The sequence below is a fragment of the Notothenia rossii genome, assembly GCF_949606895.1.
Source record: "Notothenia rossii genome assembly, chromosome: 7".
In the NCBI taxonomy this organism is placed as follows: domain Eukaryota; kingdom Metazoa; phylum Chordata; class Actinopteri; order Perciformes; family Nototheniidae; genus Notothenia; species Notothenia rossii.
In genome coordinates, this window is record NC_136905.1 from 13,818,287 (window position 1) to 13,834,441 (window position 16,155).

The 16,155-nt window shown below is 44.2% G+C and overlaps 2 protein-coding genes across 3 annotated transcripts in view; both read right to left on the reverse strand.

Annotated features, from left to right (window-relative positions):
* LOC307013172 (uncharacterized protein) overlaps positions 1 to 16,155 on the reverse strand; it is a 157,779-nt gene that overhangs the window by 130,892 nt on the left and 10,732 nt on the right. The window lies entirely within an intron of this gene.
* Positions 1 to 16,155, reverse strand: part of LOC307013173 (uncharacterized protein) — a 158,340-nt gene that overhangs the window by 52,348 nt on the left and 89,837 nt on the right. For both annotated transcript variants that reach the window (XM_079640440.1, XM_079640439.1), the window contains exons 28-30: positions 4,334 to 4,378; positions 3,479 to 3,526; positions 1,901 to 2,553 (exon numbers count right to left, since the gene is read on the reverse strand). In XM_079640440.1, the coding sequence (XP_079496566.1) occupies positions 2,288 to 2,553; positions 3,479 to 3,526; positions 4,334 to 4,378 (359 nt within the window). In that variant the 3' untranslated portion in view covers positions 1,901 to 2,287. The remainder of the gene's footprint in view (positions 1 to 1,900; positions 2,554 to 3,478; positions 3,527 to 4,333; positions 4,379 to 16,155) is intronic.

Below are 16,155 nucleotides of genomic sequence, written 5' to 3' on the forward strand. Positions count from 1 at the left end.
ACAACTACATATACGGCAACTGTAATAGGACACTTCACACAGTGGCATTTTTTTAGCAGAAAAAGAACACAAAAAAAACGGGAGAGATGAGTTATTGTTATGACAACGTGACTTCACTATTATTTAACAACTCTTTTTATTGGGTTCTTTTATTTGGGGTTAAGTACATTGTCAGAATAAGTGAGACATAGATTTAACTTCTGTTAGACAGCTATATGCCATACATTTTTGCATACATTCACAGTAAATATTTATTCAGTATGATAACTGCGAAACAGAAGTTAAATCCATTTTCTTTTTGTGCTTTGCCAAACGCCACTGTGTCAAGTGTCCTAGTTGGGTTGCCGTACGGAGTTGTCCAGTATGGCAGACCATCTCGCACACAGTACAGATCGGGCAGGGGGACAGATCGGCAACAGCGATAATTAAAGTTTCAAAGTTTTGGGGGGTCGCAAATTCCAACAGGAGTCATTTGGGGGGGCCCTGGGTGAAAAAGGTTGGGAACCCCTGCCCTAGAGGAGGTGAGGTCCGCCCCCCAGTCGCACATAGCACTTTACCCCTGCCTATATGCTGTGAGCTGATTATGGAGCCTTCATTGTAACAGTAATTCAGATGCAATTAGCCTATATAAAAGGCCTCAAATTGGAAGCACTGTCTGGGCTGTCTTTTTCACTCAATTCTGCAATAGGTAGATCTGGCCTTTCACCTAGGCCGAGGTCGGTGATCTTGGGCTTAAAAAGGTTGGTGACAACTGCTTTAGGGGCTCTGTAGTATCATACTCAAAATGAAGTTTAAAACAGGCAGAGTTGTCTCTCATGCCGAAGCCGTGAACTATTAAAGAAGAGCTATTATGGACTGAATTTCACCAGCAAATATATAATATGCACTTTATAAAGCACTTTGAAAAACAAAGTTTCATGTGCTTTACATAGATAAAGCCTAATAAAAAGCCCAACCATCATATTAATAAAACAAATGACAAAAATAATAGAGCAGAAAGGACATATTGGATATAAAATGGTATATAAAACAAAATAAAAATCTGTTTTAAACAGATCATTTCTTACCAGTATTTTAAAGAATGCCACTGACTCTGCCAGACTCAGTCGTCACACAGACATTACATAGCTGCACTTTTGCTTATATAACATCTGGGGGTGCAGTGGTTAGGATGGAGGTTCAGAGCCCCATGTGACTAGAGTGTGACTTCAGAGGGGAACAACACACTTTAAAATGAACCCTTAAAAAAGCATTTCATGACCTACATCCCACACGTGAATTTACAACTGAAATGAGAAAATCTAACAGAATACAAACACATTACAATTCCAAATGTGTAGTATTGAACTCCAACAGGCATTATCTCTCCGACAACTCCCTCTAGAGCCACACAAGGCTTTATATAACTTTTTTTACTCATACGGCAGCTACTTTACAAGACTCCTAAACAGACTGGATATCTAAACATTGCTGCAGTTCCCCTTTAAATGTATAAACTGTACTTTCATCACCAAGTAAAGTCCTGCCTCGCTTCATCCAAACTTACAAGAAGGTAAGGCTAAACAATTAGTTCATAGAAACTGAGGTTGGTTAATAAATCAATGTTTGTGGATAACGTCAAAAGAATACTACCTTCTTCCAGTATCCCTCTGAACAATCAGTTTAATAAATAATAATAATAATAATATGTAAACATTAAAACAAATCTAGGAGGAGAGCGACGTTCCTAAATCTGTTAACTTCATTACATCGTTATGTTTGCTTCAACTTTTAAAACACTCTATTCACTCGACATGTGTAATATTTATAAGAGTTTATTGAAAACGTATTTCGAAATAGAAAACATTGGCCTCTGTTTAGCACATAAGAGAATAATCTAAATTAAAATCTGCATGCAAACCTAAGGATAATCATTCATGATCAAGCATCCTTTAATTATTAAAAATAGGTTAAAAGCAGACTCTATCCATCTGGGATTTGCTGGATCAAAACATTACATGTCAGGTGAGAACGCTAAATCATTTCTTACATCATTACATTACATGAATGACTTACATGGTTTGCTGACTCTGGTTTAAACCTTACAGGAAAACGTATACATTTTACAAAATATGACTGGTCCAAGTGTAAAAAAGAGCTATGATTAAACATGAAGGTGCAAAAGCTATATTTGATAGAACCCCCACAGAGACATTTACATTACTATTTCCCCATTGGAATCGTTTAAGATGCTTTCTTTCTTGAGGCACAATGTACATTTAGTCTAAAAATGATTTCTCCTCAACATTCACTTCTTTCCCTTTAGCTCCTCAATGAGATATTTCTCCTTTTTCTCAAGAATTTTGTAGAAGAAGTCTTTGCCACGAAGCCCTGCTGCATTCAGGGGACCACTGAAGAGTTCCCTCATCTTCTCCTGAGGGGTTGGGATGTTCCTGATTTTATCATAAATCGCTTGTGTGATGACTTCTTCATCAAGGAGCTGATCCAAAATGTCTGCAACGCAGTTCACTCTGTTGATCAGCTCGGTTCTATGTTTATCCACAAAGTGCTCACCTGAGGAAGGAGGGAATAATGAGTAAAGCGTTGATGATGCCATGAAGCCAACTTGATACATTTCTAAACAAATGATTTAATATTCTATAACAGTGACTTCTTTATTTTCAAAACAGTGGAGGAAATAAGTATTTGATCCCTTGCAGATTTTGTAAGTTTGCCCACTTACAAAAAAATTAACAGTCTATAATTTTAATGGTAGGTTTATTTTAACAGTGTGAGTACGAATATCAAAAAGAACATCCACAAATTGACATTATATAAAAGATAAAAAATAATTTGCATTTAACTCGGGGAAATTTGATCTCCTTACAACAAACAAGGATTCTGGCTCCCACAGACCGGTTACAGAAGTCCTCTTCCTTTAAAAAAGTACTCCTAATATCAACTTGTTAACTGTATAAAAGACACCTGTCCACAGAATCAATCAGATTCCAACCTCTCCACCATGGACAAGATTAGAGAGCTGTCTAAGGACCTCAGGGACAAGATGGTAGACCTGCTCAAGGCTAGGATTGGCTAAAGGACCATCAGAAAGCAGCTTGGTGAGAAGGAGACCACTGTTGGTGCGATTATACGGAAATGGAAGAAACACAAAATGACCATCAATCACCCTCGGTCTGGGGCTCCACACAAGATCTGGCCCGTGGGGTATTGATGATCATGAGAAAGGTGAGGTATCAGCCAAGAGCTAAAGGGGGGGGGGAACTTGTTAATGTTCTCAAGGCAGTTGGGACCACAGTCACCAAGAAAACTATTGGTAACACACTACACCACAATGCAGAAAATCCTGCAGCACCTGCAAGGCCCCCTGCTCAAGAAGGCACATGAAAGGCCCCTCTGAAGTTTGCCAATGGACATCTGAATGATTCAGAGAAGTGGCTGATCCACTGAGATCATAAACCAAAATCAAGTGTGCACCCACCGTCTACCGTGGTGTATTGAGCTGTCTGTCCAGCTGAGGGTCTCGCAGCTGAAACAAATTGAGGGAAAATAACAATTGCTTAATGATGGACAGGTTTACTTTTTTTTCATGCGCACAGCAACATAGCAAAATACGGTAATTCAATGTAACAATGATACATGCACTGTCATTGGTTGCCAGTTTAATAGAAGACCTAAAACAATAAGACTGATGTTATTCTATATTCAACAAAATGAGAAGATTAAAAGCAACAATGCGTTACTCAACGTCCCTCAATACTGTTCAGCTTCCTAAGTCTATGCTACAACACACCAGCTTGTGTCCAAGGTAATTCCTATCTCAAGTGAATGAGTTGGGGCTGGCCCATATATGGATATCATTGTGAAATCATGATGTCAGACTACATTTTGTATTACATTTTGGATAACGTCAAATCACTTAAGTGTCTTTTCCTGGTTTAAGTGCCTGGAATATATTTGACCAGCAATATTGGGAAATGTGATTATGTCCATATCGCACAGCCTTAAATGACTATGCACCATTAATCACACTATCTTTTTGTAACTGTACATCAAAATTCAGTGTCAAGACAGTGTCGTTGTCAATGTGAAGGGTGAAGTTCGAGGAGAAATGTTAACCTGCTAATTATGTAGAAAATATTCCCATTTGCTGGTCTATTATTTTTCACCCATAACCAAGCTGCAAACCCTGCTATATCTCTCCAATGTCTTTTGTGTAGGGCTTTTAAGTTTTTGTGGACTCAAGACTTTTCGCTCTGGTGGAAAATAAATGGTATCCTTTTCAAGTCTTCTATTTTATAATAGCAAGAAAACCTAATGTAGATAAACAACTCACTGTCCATTGATTCATTTTCTGAGGACGGTCCACCTGCAGCTTCCTCTGTAAAATAGACAGATATGGTTAGTCAGAAATATGACGGATGACAATTTGACATAAACTTTAGTGTAGGACACACTAACACTGCATGTTGTGATTGGCTGTTTAAACTGGTTAAAGGCAATGTATGATGATAATTTGTTGGGTTTTGTAATTGCTCTCTTGTGCTTATTGACATCTTGCTCTTCCAAATGTGTTCTCAGGGTGTGTGCAGTTCAGCTGGTAGAGGTGTTCACAGACCTCTTCAACAGGTCCCTGCTGCAGTCTGTAGTCCCTGCATGTTTCAAACACTCCACCATCGTTCCTGTCCCCAAAAAGACTAAAACCACCAGCCTTAATAACTTCCGCCCAGTAGCACTCACCTCCATCATTATGAAGTGCTTTGAGCGGTTAATCAAAAATATTCATCACCTCCTCCCTCCCTGACTTTCTGGACCCCCTGCAGTTTGCATACAGAGCAAACAGGTCCACAGACGCCATCGCCCTCACCATCCACACTGCCCTCTCACACCTGGACCAGAGGAACACGTATGTGAGAATGCTGTTCACTGACTACAGTTCAGCTTTCAACACCATCGTGCCCTCCAAGCTGGTCATCAAGCTCAGAGACCTCGGGCTCAACAGCGCCCTCTGTGATTGGATACTGAACTTCCTGACGGGCAGACCCCAGGCAGTGCGGATGGGAAAAATCACATCCTCCACCCTGATCCTCAACACCGGAGCCCCTCAGGGCTGTGTGCTCAGCCCCCTCCTCTACTCCTGTTCACAAACGACTGCGTGGCCACACACAGCCCCAACACTATCGTGAAGTTAACTGACAACATGACTGTCATCGGCCTGATCACCGACGGCAACGAGACGGTGTACAGAGAGGAGGTCGAAAACCTGATATCTTGGTGCCAGGATGAAAACCTCCATCTCAACATCACTCAGGACCTGACATGGACTCATCACACAAACAAAAAAGATAAATCTCCAACGAGGCGTTTTGGGGCAGCATAGACAGTTATTTTCTGTGTTAGAGTTTTACTCGCTACAGGGTGTACTTTGAGGGTTTGTGACTTTGCAGACCGTTTACAGGCATAAAAACCTTCATAACACACAAGGGGATGGGTAATAACCGGAAAAGCATGACATGGGACCTTTAAGATTCTTATAAATGTAATGGAAATGTCATTTCAATAACTGTAAAAACAAAACAACATTTTTAACATGCAGCATCTTACCATATGAATCACCAGAGTTTCGTAACTCAACTGAAATACAGAACATACAAAATATGGATTTTTCACATTTTGTTTTTATGTATTGTATTCTCATCAACACATTAAAATAAAGTTCATTTGTATTATGTTTGGACATACAATGTGATTGGGCTCTCTTTAATTTACTATAATCCTTTTTGCATAACACCTTGGTTAATTAAAAGGTAAAAGAAAGATTATTTTTTTCATATGATGTACAGTAAGTAATAATGCCCACTAACCTTTCAGAATCTTGTGGCTCCACCGTGGTTTGCGTTTCCCTTTGTTAAGTTGTGAGAGTGTAAGGTTGAAGTCACTGATTGGATTCTCAAAGAGCACGTCAAAGAATATTGAGCTTTGGCTTTGGCTACTATTGCTGAGGGTTATTTTCTGTGTGAGAAGAAAAAAAAGAAATAACAGAGAGAGGTGACAAAATGAGATGTGAGGGTCAATATTGAATAAACTAAAGATTTCAGTAGTTTAAAAAAAAAGTTAACTAGTCACATGGTGAACAGAAAAAATGATGCTGGTTATTTCAAATGGAGAAGTCCTTATTGTTGAACTTAAGTTTGATGGTATATGCATGCCTGTTTTTGACTAAGTCCACAATTTGATATGCCACTGGTAAATTACAAGCATCAATTTTCTCACATTCGCTCCCCTAGATTAACACATTTTGGCTACTGAACCATAGCTAATTCTTCTGTATGTATGGCATATGTTATTATTTTGCCTTTATTAAACAAGGACCATTCATAACAATACATTCATTATAAAAAGGGAAGAGATGATGTATGGTATAATGTAGCTATTGGCTCATTTCCATCTGCAGTCCCTGGGTAGGTAAAAACATAAAAATCAACAAAAGTGCAGATCTATAAAATACAAATACCAGCATATTTTACGCTCAGCTTGAAAAATATTCCAATGCCTGGTGGTTGTAAATTAAAAAGCTGATGGTGCAAAGATAATCCACCTCAGTGGAATGTTTAAGTCTAGTGGAGATCTTGAGGTTCTGACTATTTGTGAGTTCCCTTGATATTGATATATTAAACAGTAGCCATTTTGACGTCTCACTGCAAGGTTGACACAGGTATTATTTACAAATAAAAATAAATTAATAACTGTCCCATTTTAATTAGTGTCACATCCATTCTAGTCTAGTCAGCAATACCAGGAACCTGGCCCAATCTACTGGCAATTCAAACTGTACCTCTGGGCAAATCTCTGCCATTATGCCTGCTGTGAGGTTGAAATCTTGGTGCATTTTCAGGTCCTTGTTTGGGCGTGGCTTTCGGATGAATTTGTATTCTTTATTGTCCTTGTCGATGGTCTGGAAAAAAAATTAAATCTAAGCACAACCCTGCTTCAAGTTTACAGTAAGAAACATCTGTTTTTAAAATGCATTCATGAAACAATAAGGTTTTAACAAAAGAGTATTAGGGTCAGTATCTAGAAAAATAAATGTTTATTTTAGATTTTGTTATTTCAGAATGGCCACTGAGGAAAAGGTCATGATAAAAAAGTCATACATTCGAGACAAAAAGTCTTTAACGTTTTGAGAGGAACTAAATAAGTGAGATCAAACCAAGCTGCAGCGTCATCGACAATTACCACCGAATAGGTCTGAGGCACGTCTGTGATTGGCACCAGAGCCCCACACTGGGCACTGTAATATAGCAGTCAACTGCTTCTTGTTTAAGGACGGGTTAAAGGAAGAGACTAGAATTCACTGGGTGCGGTGCTGTGTTCCTGTTTGACGATTGGAAGTTGATTATATTAAAGTCCTCCATATCCATTTCATACAATAGGACCCTTTTCATATAATATTTCCTTCATATGTTTTCCCTCACTTATGACTTTACTCTCATAACAGGACTACTTTAAGAATTAAAGATGTTATTTTCACAATTCAGCCCAAATACTCCATTGTAGGTTTTGATTTCATTTTGAATGTGTGACAGTAAGATATTCAGTAACCTCTTTAAGAGCAGGATCGAGCGGGGTCAGGTAAACATGAAGAACGGTGCATGATGCGTAGGCTTTTGAATAAATCAACACGTTACAGTGTATTTTTACTGGAAAGCCCATTTTCATCAGGACCGCTCTTGGAGAGAAAACTGGTTCACACAGCTTGACATGAGACGATGTGACTTCAGACACTTTTTCCACAACATCTCCACAGTCATCTATGTGCAGGACTGCAAACTTTTGCAATATTTCAGGGATGTCATCTGCATAGTATAAAGCACAATAAATTAATGTGAATAAAACAACTGCATTGATTATTTTGATATTTTCCTCCATGATCACTTACCTATGCAGATCCAGTGTGGCAGGTACACTTCAGATAACTTCCCAGAAATCACTGTGATGTCTATCAGGGGACCTGCAGGCATGTATTTCCTCATTTCCATCCTCTTCATGGGTTCCTCCGAAGAGCAAAACTGGTACTTAAAGCTGACCTTTTCCTGACAGACCCAGCGCAAGCCAGAGACACTGCATTCAAAGTTTCCCGCTTCAGACTTTAGGCTAAAATATAACGGAAAAAGTTTGTATTTGGTACAAAATGTAGCATTAATACTATTGGGGAAATATTTGTAGCAGATCTTCGTGTTCTCTATGTGAAGAATTCCCAAGACCGAAGCTTCAGTGTTTACTATATTTCCAGTTTGATAATATGCAGTATTTAGGAAACTATTTTTACCTGTAAGTTGATGCCTCATCTTCATCTGTACTGTTCACCTCAGGTTCAAGTTTAGTCCAGCCACTGGAGTCCTTCTGGAGTTAATCATTTTTACAAATAAGTGAAGACGTGACTTTTGGAAAAAAAACATAAATGATCAACAAATAACTATAGGTTACTGACGTAACCCCAGTTCTCAGAGTAACATGAAGTGAGATGTCTCACTATGGGGTGTGCCTCATCGCGGAGCAAACAGAAGCATCAATCTCATTACGCCAATCCTGATTGGCAGGTGATCTTGATGTCAGCGTCAGGGAATCTACCCCCTATAAGTAGCTTGCGCCACGCCGCATGCATCATTCAAAATAAGCACCTCTTCTTCACCATAGCAAGGAGGGCCGTCTGGTGAGACATCTCACTTCATGTTACTCTGAGAACTGGGGTTACGTAAGTAACCTATAGTTCTCATTCATAACACTCCGTTCGATGTCTCACTATGGGATATTGTAGCTCCCGTATTGCCAGACGAGCTTATCTCGAAAATCACCAAACCCAACCAGAATTTAACAGTTAGAGCTCTAACTCAGCAGGGGGCCCAGCACTGCATGGGCCACACTGGGAGCAGAGACGTCTAATCTGTAAAAGCGGACAAAAGTGAGCGGCGAGGACCAGGTCGCTGCTGCGCAAATGTCTTGGATGGAAACACCCTTGAACAAAGCCCAGGATGTAGCCAGACCACGAGTCGAATGAGCACGCAAACCCGAAGGTGCCTGCAGACCCTGACTCGTGTAAGCCAAAGCAATTGCCTCCACAATCCAGTGAGAGAGCCGTTGCTTAGTAACAGGCTTGCCCTTCTGAGGGTTAGCCCAGGACACAAAGAGTTGGTCATTATGATGAAACTCTTTTGATCTGTCCATATAAGTGCGTAAAGCACGGACTGGACATAGCAAATTCGGCTGCTGTTCCCCGGAGGGACACAGCAGCGGAGGAAATGCCTCAATGTCAATTGGGGTACATGAGCCAACCACCTTAGGTATAAAGGCAGGGTTGGGCTTCAGCAACACTCTCGTTAACCCTCGGGCGAACTGAGTGCATGAAGGATGTACAGATAGCGCATGAATGTCACCGACTCGCTTGGCGGATGCCAGGGCCAGTAACAGCACTGTCTTGAGTGACAGGTGCTTCATGTCAGCTTCTTCCAGGGGTTCAAATGGGGTCAGAGTGAGCCCATCTAAAACCACTGTCAAGTCCCATAAGGGCACCAGTGACCTGGAAACAGGAAGGAGCCTGCAAGCTCCCTTCATAAAACGGCAGACCAAAGGATGTTGGCTAGCCGTCTTACCCTCAAAACCCACATGGCATGCAGCAATAGCAGCCAGGTACACTTTGATCATGGAGAAAGCTCTGTGTTTATCAATTAGGTCCTGTAGAAATGATAAAATCACCCCGACAGGACATTGAAAGAGGTGTGCCCTTTTTGAAGGCACCACTCCTCAAACACCCTCCACTTACAGTCATAAAGAGACCTAGTGGAGGAAGCTCTCGCACTCTGAATAGTGTTTATCACCTTCTGCGGGAGACCCACTGCATTCAGATTATACCACTCACGGGCCAGGCCCATAGGGCGATGCGCTCTGGGTGTGGGTGAAAGATCGCCCCCCACCCGCCTGAGACAGTATGTCTCTGCGTAGGGGGAGCTGCCACGGCTGACCGCACAGCAGCTGATATATCTCCGCCAGCCAGTATATTGCAGGCCAGTGTGGAGCTATCAGGATCATTGTGTGTCGCCGTTACCTCACTCTGGCCAGAGTTGGGGGTATCAGCGCCAGGGGTGGAAACGCGTACAGGAGGACCGGAGGCCAAATGTGTGCGAGCGCGTCCACGCCTAATGGTGCGTTTTGATCGCGCATTGAAAAGAAAAGCTGACAGTGAGCATTTTCTTTTGATGCAAACAGATCTACCGCGGCTCGGCCGTAACGCACCCACAGCTGGCTCACAACCATTGGATGTAGAGTCCAGTCTGCATATAGTGGTACTCCTCTGGACAGCAGGTCTGCCCCGAGGTTCATCACACCCGGTACGTGCGTCGCTCTCAGAGAGAGGAGACGGCCGCAGCTCCACAAGATCAGTTTGCGTGCCAGCATGTGTAACTGGAGAGAGCGCAAACCCCCTTGTCGGTTTATATACGATATTGTGGTCGTGTTGTCCGTCCTCACGAGGATATGGTGTCCTCTGAAAAAAGGCAGAAAGCGTTTTAGGGTGAGGAACACCGCTAAAAGGTCCAGGTAATTTATGTGCGACCGCTGGAGGTCTCTGCTCCAGAGACCCCTCACCGGACGACCTTCGTAAATACCTCCCCAGCCTGTCAGACATGCGTCTGTGGTGACCACCTTCCGTGAAAGGACAGCACCCATAGGCACGCCCCGTACCAGAAAAGTCGGGTGCAGTCAGTGGCGCAGTGCCATTACGCATTTCACAGTAACCATCACTCTCCACGCGGGGTTTAGTTTTAGAACGGCTACCCAGCGCTGAAACTCCCTCATGTGTAACCGTCCCAGACGTACGACCAGGATGGCTGACGCCATGAGCCCCAGTAGCCGCAGGCATGATCTGAAAAGAACATGTCTGCGCAGCTGGAAATGAGCGAGGCAAGCCCTGAAAGCTTTCACTCTTTCCGCTGACAGGCGGGCTGTAAAGGGCACCGAGTTCAGGTGTAAACCCAGGAAGAGTACAGTCTGTGCTGGGCACAACATGCTCTCTTCTGTGTTTATTATGAAACCCAGGTTGAGCAGGTGCTTTACGAGGACATTTGTCTGCGTAATAGCCTCCTGTTCCGACTGTGCGAGAAGCAGCCAGTCGTCTAGGTAGGTTGCCAGGCGAATACCCTGTTGTCTTAACGGGGCTATCGCGGCTTCCGTACATCGTACAAACACTCTTGGACTGAGAGACAGACCGAAGGGAAGTACTCTGTATTCGTAACAGATCCCCTGAAATGCGAACGTCAGATATTTCCTGTGTGGGTAATATACTGGGATGTGGAAATACCCATCTTTCAGGTCGACTGATGTAAACCAGTCGTTTTGTCGCACGAGACGCAGCAGGGATGTGTGAGTGAGCATTCTGAATTTGTATCTTTTTAGATATTTGTTCAGAGCCCTCAAATCTAGTATTGGCCGAATTCCGTTCCCTCCTCGTTTGGGAACGGCGCGTGACGGTGGTGCCTTCACAACCCCAGCCGGCACTGCGCATGCGTGTGACGGTAGCGGCTCTATAACTCCAGTCTTCACTGCGCATGCGCATGGCGGTGGTGCCTTCACAGACCCGTCTATTATCCGCCTTTTGAGAGAGGCCGTAGCTGCTCTCAAAAGAGGGACAGGCGACAGACTGTTTATTGTTTTTATTGTCTTTCTTTTCATTTTTTTGGACTGCGCCCTCGGCTTGAAGCGTGGATGCGACAGTGAAAAATTGTTTATTTGAAAACAACAACAATTGCGACAAGTGTTTTTGTGACTACTGTCTCTGGTATTAAGTCCGTTTCCCTTCTGGCGCGAACTTGAGGATGGCGTTGCGGCATCACTCGAGGCGGCGGGAAGATGGAGGCCTGGTGGCACCCCGAAAACACATCTGGAGCTGGGGAACAGGGAACTTTCAGCTCTGTCAACGAGGAGAGGAGAGGAGAGGAGGCTGTCAGGCCGCCCCCTTCTTCTTCCTCGACTGGTGACCGAAAATCTGAGTCGGCTGTGCCTGAACAGCAGCTGCCGAAACCGGAGATTTCCTCGGCCAGCTCGTCCTCGTCTCCTGCCTGGGCTGGAGACTCGGGGCGGGCTGTGGCCTCTGCTGCCTCGGTACCTTGAACCGGGCAGGACATGAGGCAACTTGGGCGAAGGACTGCCGCGAGACCGTCTGGGAGGTTGGTCAGGTTGAGCCTGACACCTGGCTCTCTCCTATACCACCATTATGCCCATGACTTTGCCCGTGGCTTGGACTGCACAGCGCTGCACACGGAGGCAAATGTCCGTGATCGCTGCGATCTCTTCCCATACGGCCGGCCCAGGTTTGCTCGATAGGTCCTCGCAGAGCTCCGCCTGGTAGGCGGTCAGCAGTGAGGAGACATTGAGTGCCCTGACGGAAAACGCTGCGGCTTTATAGGCCCGTTCCGTCATCGCTGACAGGAACTGGTCTGCCTTCACCGGTAGTGTAGGGTTCCTGCTTGGTGTCAGAGCCAGCCTCGGTTGGAGGTGGGCTTCCACCAGCGGTTCCATGGGCGGCATGCGGAGCAGGCCGAGCCTCTCCATACCATATGTCACAGTCCAGGGAGGAGGCACCCTGGATTGGGGCCTTATTACTGAAGGGGCGGTCTCTCCACGAGACCGACACCTCGTCCAGCATCTCCGGGAAGACTGGAAGGAGCTGCCTCTTTGTCCTCGCTACTTGGGGCAAAGTCTTCGACTCGTAGCGAGACCTGGAAGTCTCCTTGGCCATTTCAGGCCATGGGATGTCCAGCCTGGATGCGGCACGATGACACACGCCCTGCAGGTCCATGCCGGACAGGAGGAACTCAGAGGTATCCTCTTCGTCCTCCATGTAGTCCAACTCCAGGACATCATCCGCGGGCGAGACCATGGTGAGGTCCAGTTGGGAGCCCCAGCCTGACACAGCGCGGGGCTCCGCTCTCGCGGCTGTTGCCGCCACCGGGCCCCAGCCTGACACGGCGTGAGGCTCCGGTTCAGCAGCTGCCGCTGTTATTGAGCCCCAGCCTGACACAGCGCGGGGCTCAATCTCCGCGGCGGACGCCCCCATGTCTTGATTGCCGGCCGGCGAAACAGCGGACATGAGGGGGTCCTGTCCCGACAAGCTAGCTTGGCGTGCTAGCCGTCGGCGGAGGCTCTTGATGGTGAAGCGGGCACAATGCCCGCACGAGCCGGGGTTGTCGATAGCCTCCTGGGCGTGTTCCAGCCCGAGGCAGGAAGAGCAGACCTGGTGTGAGTCTGTGCCTGATATCTTGAACCCGCAGCCGCAGAGCCGAGCCTTCGAGTCCCTGACTCCTCTGGTGTGAGGGAGAGAAGCGTCCATCTCGTTCGCCGTGGTGACGGCGTGGAGAGGACCCGCTCGTAACAGGTACGTTGCTGAGAAAAAATCCTTCCACACCTGTCGTTAATCCGGAGAAAAAACGACGGTGTCGAATTTTATTCTCAAAGAATATTAACTGGTGTGTTAATACCCTTTTTATCTTCCCCTCCTCTGGTGTGAGAGAGAAAAAACTGTCCCCGCTACCTTGGTGTCGGTAGTGAGGAAAGGCAAGTTAGTAACAGGTGTGTTACCAGCTTGAAAAATCAAAACCTTACCTTTAATTCCGAAGAAAGAAACGGCGAGGTAGATTGCAACACTAACTGGTGTGTTAGTATTAACAGTCTTCTTGCAGAAGTATATATAGAAGTAGCCGGCGAGCGCCCGTCGACCGAAGTTAGCTTGGATAGCTTGGTTCCGTCTGTGGACTGTGTGAGCTAGCCCGGCTACCAATAGAGATGTGCTCTGAAGCGAGAAGAGGTGTTTGAATGATGCATGCGGCGTAGCGCAAGCTACTTATAGGGGGTAGATTCCCTGACGCTGACGTCAAGATCACCAGCCAATCAGGATTGGCGTAATGAGATTGATGCTTCTGTTTGCTCCGCGATGAGGCGCATCCCATAGTGAGACATCGAACGGAGTGTTACGAATGAGAACTGAATACATAAATAAAATGTAAGGAATTACCATCATTTTTTCACTGCCCTCAAGATCCAAGCTTCTTGAAGGCCCTTGTGAAGAAACAAGATTTTTTTTTAAATGATGTTACTTAAAATGTTTTAATCATATGGTAACTTCTATGCCCTTTAGCACTATGTGCTACATAGCGCCGATGTAGCATTAGAGCACATTTGTTATGCAGGAAATACTGGTGAGTGATGTCTTTTTGGAAGCTTGAAATAATACAACATTTGCCCCAGACCATAATCGTCTAATATCATCTCCTTTAAAATCTCCATTGTCACCTCCATAGACTGTTGGCCGTAGATCTCCACCATCAGATCCACAATCTCAACTCTCCGTGCCGTCTCTGTGTGAGTCAACCTAACGATTATGTGTGAGTCTTAGATTCTGTGTGAGTCAACCTAAAGATTGTCTGTGAATCATCCTAATACGGGCTACGCCTAACAATTAACCTGTTAAGCCCCAAGCCTGTTTTTCAGGTGTGAGGCTCGAAAATGACATGCCCAGAACAAATGATCATATCTTCACTTCTAAAAAGGGTAAAGTAATAATCAAAGCAATGATACATCTCTGAGTTGGATGTAGAAAAGTCAGAATCAATATAGATGTTTTAATTTTAAAGTAAATTCAGATTGAACATAGTAAAACAGTGTAAATTATAGGTTCAGTCCAAAAGAAAACCATTACTTACAGTGAAACCCAGCCTTGAATGATGGGATAGTAGACACAAAGCTTTAGGAATCCAAACTATAACAAATAATAAGTACCCTGTATCAAGTTTCAAGTTTGATGCAAAACAAGTGAAATTTGACCTTTTTAGAGAGGTTTAGAAAAGAAAACCACCTCTGGGGTCATTTGGGTCTATTAGCATATCTCTGGAACCCATTGGTCGATTTTGGTCACTGACACCTCTTTTGAACCAATAGAATCGTGGGGAAGTTCCTAAATCCATCTAAGCATTACCATTGGTGAATGAGAGTTATGCGCACGTAGCCTGCCCAAAACCGGAAGCTCTGTTACACTCTATATGAAAAATAAGTTTATTGCCATAAATGTAATGTTATGAATATTGCTACCGTGAGTTACGTGCTAAGAGCATTAGCACTCTTTCGCTTAGTGCTAATTCAGACGCTCTGCATTAGACTTGTGTTTCGTTTCGGTAAAAATGGTTCATATCGTCAGTTAGCTGAGTTTCTTCCTTTTAAGTGGGTATGACACATTAATAGGTTGTTACATGTTAAGAAGCCCTGAGACACAGTTTCGTGAATATTGTTGTGTTTTCCCCCCCGCCGGCGGTGGAGGTTAACGAGAAATACTTAAAAAGAGGTTGTGATCCCTTTAAAATTATATTGGGTTTAAACGCCATAGATTCAGAAAACATTCTTAAAATAAGGTTTAAAATATCCTAATTCTTGGAATTGAAAATAACAAGTGGTTTAAATACCAACATTTCTTAAAAAGGTAAAGGGCTCAATATACGGGTTAATCCTTACGGCCCGTCTACACTACAGGCATGAAAAAATCTTGAAGATGGGCGTGTCTGAAGCTTGGCGATTTTTTGCGAGCAACCAATCACATGAATCTCCCGCCCCCGACATACAAAGCAATAGCAATGTTAAAAAAAAGTAAACTGGATATAAACTCTCCAAACAGGCGAAAAAACTATCAGTTTCACCCACTGTCTCTGCCACCTCCCTCCATGCCTGGTTCCTCCGGTTTGTATCCCGGTAAATAGTTCCGGTCGTAAAGAACCGGGTGATTTGCTACCGTAATATCTCGTTTGGAATATGAGGAAATGAACTGCCGTCTGGCTCTCCCAGCTTGCACGCGGTTTGATTGGCTGCGCTTGCACTGGCGGGATTTGCATAAACGGGATTTGATTGGCTGATGCCAAGCATCGAGCCTCAAAAGTTGAACATTGTTCCGGCCCATCTACACTACAGGCATGAAAAAATCTTGAAGCTGGGCGTGTCTGAAGCTTGGCGATTTTTTGCGAGCAACCAATCACATGAATCTCCCGCCCCCGACATACAGAGCAATAGCAATGTTAAAACGAAGTAAACTGGATATAAACTCTCCAAACAGGCGAAAAAACTATC